Source organism: Arachis hypogaea, chromosome 20 (genome assembly GCF_003086295.3).
Source record: "Arachis hypogaea cultivar Tifrunner chromosome 20, arahy.Tifrunner.gnm2.J5K5, whole genome shotgun sequence".
In the NCBI taxonomy this organism is placed as follows: domain Eukaryota; kingdom Viridiplantae; phylum Streptophyta; class Magnoliopsida; order Fabales; family Fabaceae; genus Arachis; species Arachis hypogaea.
Genome location: NC_092055.1, coordinates 21,734,858 through 21,741,492, shown reverse-complemented (window position 1 = coordinate 21,741,492; position 6,635 = coordinate 21,734,858). Strand labels below are relative to the sequence as shown.

The 6,635-nt window shown below is 33.2% G+C and overlaps 1 protein-coding gene across 1 annotated transcript; it reads right to left on the bottom strand.

Annotated features, from left to right (window-relative positions):
* Nucleotides 1-4,456: 4,456 nt before the first annotated feature.
* Nucleotides 4,457-5,728, bottom strand: LOC140182995 (protein FAR1-RELATED SEQUENCE 5-like). The gene is made up of 2 exons (XM_072230984.1): nucleotides 5,147-5,728; nucleotides 4,457-4,918 (listed from the first exon to the last, which is right to left on the bottom strand). The coding sequence occupies exons 1-2, from the start codon at nucleotides 5,726-5,728 to the stop codon at nucleotides 4,457-4,459; spliced, it is 1,044 nt and encodes a 347-aa protein (XP_072087085.1).
* Nucleotides 5,729-6,635: the final 907 nt, after the last annotated feature.

Below are 6,635 nucleotides of genomic sequence, written 5' to 3'. Positions count from 1 at the left end.
ACTGAAAACAGTGGAGAAAAAGGGTTTTACTTCCCTTTCTAATTCACAAAATTCTAAAAATAAATGGGGTTTTCAGTTTTTGTTTTTTATGTTAAAAATCCTCTTTGACGCAGAAGTTGCATCTTGTAGAAGAAAATCCCCACACATGGAGACTTTAAACTATAGCGAGGATGTCCATGGTAATACGAATCCCATGATTTGGTGAAATTGTATGGTGATGAGATGCCTACAGTAATATTCCCCTCTTTCCCTCATATCCTGATGCACTAAGTACTCTATGTCTCTGTTTCAAATACTTATACATCTTTCTATCCAAATTGATAGTGCTTGGAGGTGGCATTTAGGCTAACATCGGAAATGGTTTTCATGGGGAGTGAGTTGGCTATTGTTGTCTATATCTTTGGAGCTGATTATGACCCCAAGTAGGTCACTTCTAATGATTTTGAAGATTTGGAATCAAACGCTTATTTCATGAGATATAACCTATGATTTTGTTATTAATAGAGAGATTCTTGTGCCTAATGAATATTGTTGTGGAAGCCGGGAAGCATTGATGACCCTTTATCCGAAAAATCAGGTTGGAGATAACGTAAGTCATGAAGTAATTCATGTGATATACCTTTTTAACTCTGTTGAATTTGATTGATGACTGACATTTTCTGGCTCGTCAACTGTAGATTTTGAATCTGGTGGCATCAATGCTTATGAAAGATGCAGCAGTTACAGTGAAAGGCAACAAATGGTTCCGCCCAACCACTTTTGCTGTAAGTTTCTAATGGCATAAATCATTTTGCTTTTGATTATAGTCATTATTTATTTATTATCCCAAAATAGTTTGAGTTAAGCTTTGATTTCATATTACTCTTGTTATTGTTAATATCTTGTAGCAAATAGCACTCTAATGAGATATCTCTGTTGGGACAATGGAATACATCAAAACAAACTTTATGGGCAAGGTTGAAGACCTCTATAAGGTAATAGACTACCTTGATGACTTATTTCAACTGTGATAAAAAATCAACTATTTTTATTCTTGTAACTAATAAATGATTTAATCTAATGACACAGATATACTTACCTATTAATATTAAAGATCATTGGTTCCTAGTAGTTGTGGAAAAAAGTAGAGGGTTGATTACATATCTAGACTCTCTAAAGTGCTCAAAACAAAGGCACGAGAGGATGAAGGCAATAGAAGATGTGGTATGTTCAATGGACTTTTAACCTTTAAAAATATATCTTTGTTTTGATTGTGAAACCAATCCCATGTCAAATTGTGTAGTTTGATTTAGATTTCTTTCTTAGAGAATCTACTATTGGATGATTGGTTTTACCAATTAGATAATACTAAAAGGCCGATGGTTTTAAAGTTCAAATTTCAAGAGCCAGAGGTGCCACAACAAGATGCTTAATCGTAAGTATCATAAATCAATTACTTAACCCATGATATAATTTATGATTATACAAACCATGTAAGTTAAATGCTTAAACTTAATTCTTTGATGGAGGAGGCATTAATTTGTTGTAAAAAATAATGAAACTCTTGTTTTTTAAGCAATGATTGTGGTGTGTGGGTTGCACAATGGCAGACACTCTGTCATCTATGGTGGCGTGGTGCCATACCGGTATGATCACTTGCTCCAATTTGAATTATATACTACAATTTTTTTTGTTTTTATAACATCTATCTCAATTTAACGATGGAGTTATACGGCTTGAATATTAGGTGGTCAACGAATACAGCAGAGTAAGGATGGCCATAAACTTAATGTATGGACCTCACAATCTAAGGAAAAAAGACATTCAAAGACTTGTTATTGAAAATTGGAATAAGAAGATGCCTAAAAATGTCATTCAGTCTTAGGGTGTAATCTTTTAGAGCCCATGTTAAAAAGTAAAAACTATATAATTTCTAAAATTGTGGAAATATAATTGTCTTTATTACCTTGTGTTTTGTCATTGCTAACCCCTATAATGAGAGAATTTTTATGCCAAGAAAAACCCAAAAGTAATGATGACATGATTAGTATATCTAAATCTAAGTGGGTTCCTCATTCTAATAATTCTGGTCTCGTAGGCATCAATGGTTTGTGTCTTTCAAAATTACCTTTACACTTAAGATGGTTCAAATAAAAACTTGTACAAATAGCCCTTAAAAATACTTGATAGACTATTCAGATTAAGATGTACATTTGGATTGGTTTCTTTACTTTATTTTCATAAGAACTTTTTTATTACAAAAATACTTTTGCAATTGGATTAGTTCATTCAATATTTTTCAACAAAAACTTTACTACAAAAGTCATTTTGCATTTGAATATACAACATAAAAAAGACATTGATAAAGATAATTTAATAGAGTTTTTAAGTCATGTACTCATGATATTATCTTATCAGAGTGGCTGATCTAAGGATCTAAATAATAAACTAAAAAACCTTGAAGTTTTCTTTACTCAACTACCAGGGAGTGTGTTATTGCCCACAAGAATCTCCATATCAAATACTTGAACACAACCATCAGAATTCATTGAACCAAAACTGTGAGTATAATTCATTTAACAAAAATGAATTACAAATGGACAAAATATCTGCACAGTTCACATACTAACAACACTGGAATGTTGAAAAGGTTCAGCAAGACAATGTAATATCCCAGAAGCAAAAATCTCATCTGCTTTGCAAATTAAGTTATTTTTACTATTCTTTCAAGGTATTCCTAGCTTCCATGGCCTATATAAACATATCAATGGTTATGTCAAAAATCATGAAGAATTATTTTATAAAGGTTAAAGCACAAATTACAAATCATTTTCACCTATAAGAGTCATTGATGCCCAATATTTTGCAAAGTGGTTGGTTGGCCAGCTACTACACACTGTGGCGTTGGGAACAAGTTACTAAGAGTTGGATAAAATTGGACCCCTGAAAATGCTCCTATACACGCCTCTACCATATTTGATTAAGAACCCATGAGCTTAGTACTAGACTCTGCAGTACAGTTGCGCCCATTATTCTCACTCCTAGTGGCACCAAGAGGCTCTTTTGCTGCCTATCAAGCATATCAAAATAAATAAAAAATAATTCATTACAACCTAATGTCACATTTTCATACTTTTTATATCTATACATAGATGGAATTACACAACCAAAACATTTAACCATGCTATGAGAATAAATATGATTAACATACTAATATGAAAATAATTGATAAAAATCTTTTCAAGGAACAAAATTACTAATCACTGCATAAATAACCTCATCTGTGTCTGTACATCGAGAAGGAAGATGGTCATGGCTCCGATCACCTTCGTCAACCAACTTTGGACAATGTAATACATACTTCAAATGTTCGTGATATGAAGAGTTCAAGTGTTATTTAGAAGATATTAATTTATATTTTTAGAATATTTTAATTTAATTTGATGTATTTTGATTTTGTTTATTTAATTACTATATTGGGCCTTATGTTTGTGGATTTAGGGTTTTCTATATTTTAACCTAATAAGAGGTTATAAATACCTCATAAACTAGGGTAGTCACAGTAGAGAATGATTTAGAGGTTTGAAAACCCCCTTTTGGTTTCGTGATGAAATCATGGTGTGGATAAGTGAGGTTAAGTGAGTCCCTCTCTTGTTGCATCAGGGAATTGAGTAGAAGGTTGAGGAGTCCCTTCGATTCAATTTCCAAACAATGGCATTGACAACCTAGGTTGAAGAGTTCCTTTCTTGTTGTGTTAAGAAATTGGATAGAAAGTAGAGTGATTCTCTTTGTATTCAATTTCAATCTATCCTTTTTGTTTCTATTCAATTTCAATATATCTTGTTTTATTCAGTTTGAATCCTTATCTTCTTGTTTATCCTCTTTGTATGACCTTTCACGAGGCAATTTGAACATGACCTTTTCCTAGTTTCATTCTTCTTGAGTTTGGGTGCACCTTTTGTCTTAGCGACACATGGATCACCAACAAATTTAGCAACAGGATGCAATACATCAGTAACCCCATTTTGCATTTTAATACTGCACCTTTTCTCTAGATCTTTGGTCCATCTAGTCACTTCATTCATTGTATCACCAAAAAGTGGAACCTTTTGAGCTGCAAGGAATGACATCCACATTGTGGCAACTGACATAGCACCATATCTCATTAACAAACCTTTTTCAGCGTCATTTACAGTGCTTTCGACTGTTTGATTATCAATATACTTCTTTGCATCTCGGGTCAATCTTTTTAGAATTAGACTTTCTGGAAATTCATCTACATCCTTTCGTCTTAGCACACACAACATATGACTACAAGGATACCCTTCGTGATCCCAATGACAGCATTCACACTCCAATTTCTTCTCATTGTGATCACAACTGTAAATATTTTGACCCTCTTTTGAAAAGCACAAATCTTGTATACCATATTTGTGGAAAGGGGTTGACTATGTATAATGTCTAAAGAAACCACTTCTTAAATTTTCTTCCTTACTAGTTTGAATATCTCTCTAGTGTAGATGTTTGCAACACAAAGCTCGAGAGACTGTAAGCCAGTTGTCAAAACATGATCAGAATTGATTGTCTTGAATTGAGCAACCATCTCATTATTGTGATAATCTCGTAAAGCCCGCTCAAGATTCTCCACCAACTCTAAAATACTGTGCCTTGAATGAACAAATCTCTTTATAAAGTTGTTAATGCCTTCACATCGTAAAGTGGTTCTAAACCCAACATAAAATTTATCCCGAAGAAATGCCCTGGCCCAACTTTCTTTGTTTTCATATTGTTTGTCAATCCATGATGTGTCACTACCACCAAACTCTTCAACCAATTTTGACCATTCCTCCTCAAATTCATCAACATCCCACTTGGTATAAATGAACTTCTTAAATGATTCACATAAGCTTGGGTCCTTGATTCTCAAAGTAGCATTTTTCTAAAGATGACATCCCCACAATGTATAGGTCACATTTGGAAAAATCTCATTAATCGCCACTCTCATAGCCTCATATGCATCAGTCACAACAACTTTAGAATGCTTGTTCATCATGACCTCCAAAAAGTTAGCTAGTAGCCACTTGTACGTGGATGCCATTTCATTATCAAGTATGATAAACCTGAATATACACGTTTGACTGTGATGGTTACTCCCAGAAAAGATTACCAAGGGTTTCTTGTACTTATTCTTTTTGTATGTAGCATCAAATGCAAGGACGTCACCAAAATATTGATAATAAGCTCGGCATATTCCATCGGCCCAAAATAAGCTACCCAACCGATCTTTCGGAGTTGAATTATATCGTGACATAGCCATCAAGTCAACGTCAGCCTTTCCAAATATATAGCTTATGGTGGCGTTGGCATCACCACCTAAAATGCCTAACCGCCGACTTTTGTCAAAGTGATTATCTAAGTCTTTCTTTGTAACACCAGCTCTAGCATACCCACCAGCTTGCCCAGCCATAAACCACATAATTTGAGATGTTTTCACACTATACATATGCATGATGTCAGCTTGTGCCTTGTTTGCATCAGTTAACTGCCGATGGTTCGGAATCAGGTGAACCATGTATTGTGGTACTAAGTCATGGTTATCTTCATCGAACAAATTCATAACCCTCCAAATGGTTGCACTTTTATCAAAGTATAAACACAATTTAGCTTGACAATTAGTTCGTGTTTCAACCCTTTGTTCCCTTTTTAGTGAAACATTGTCATAGTATTTCTTCTTTCTCAATCCGGCCATATTACAAAAGAACTTTCGCCTTGAGTAACAACCATTTGGCATATCTCACAAACATATCATATGCTACCTCAGATGTTGGAAATGTATGATTGATAATATCTTCAACTGTAACAATTTCACACTGCTTGCAGCCACCACATTGACATTTTTCCGTTTCCATCTCTTGGTCCAAGCTACAATCATCGTCATTAGCTGAACCCACCTCTGTAGTTTCCATCTCCATCTAAAAATTACATAAATAAAGTATATCAATGTGCAATTTAATATCAAAGTAAATATGCATATAATATTACTCAATTCACTCAACTAAGACCTAGCCTAATAAATTAGAGGGGACAATTACTCTTTTTTAGAATAATGATAAAAAAATATATAATTGTAATTATATTGTACTAAGTTATATTATGATAAAATAAAATGACATGGTAGAAAAAATATTAATCTACATTATTACAAGGGTTATTATTGAATATACACAACTTTAAAGCAGGTAAAGATTTTACAAATTTATGGAAAGGCATTTATTTCCATTTCCAAAAGCCATGAAACACTATCCTTAAAACTCTATTGTGGCAAGGAATTTGTCAACGGATTTTATTAATTTAAAGAATTTATTTATGATGTTTTATCTCCGCTCACTTCTAATATGAAAGAGTACACTCTAGAGTACATGAAAACAAAATTTATTCCTTGTGTGTTTGGCTAAAATTAGGCTCAATGCCAATCAAGTAATCACCATAAATTCTGAACAAGCAAATAGTTTGCAAATTAACGTTTATATCAATGATTAAATTTTAGCAACATAAATTGCTATTATCAATTAGAAAGAATAACCTAACAATTAGAAATTACAATTACAAATTATAAATTACCAATTATCAACCAAATCAAGAACACAACAACAATT

What these genes read in the sequence shown, in the direction of transcription:
- LOC140182995 (XM_072230984.1), bottom strand. Translation starts at nt 5,728, where the DNA reads ATGGCCGGATTGAGAAAGAAGAAATACTATGACAATGTTTCACTAAAA. An exon ending in ATAAGTACAAGAAACCCTTG is followed by an intron (nt 4,919 to 5,146) that starts GTAATCTTTTCT and finishes TGTCATCTTTAG; the next exon opens with AAAAATGCTACTTTGAGAAT.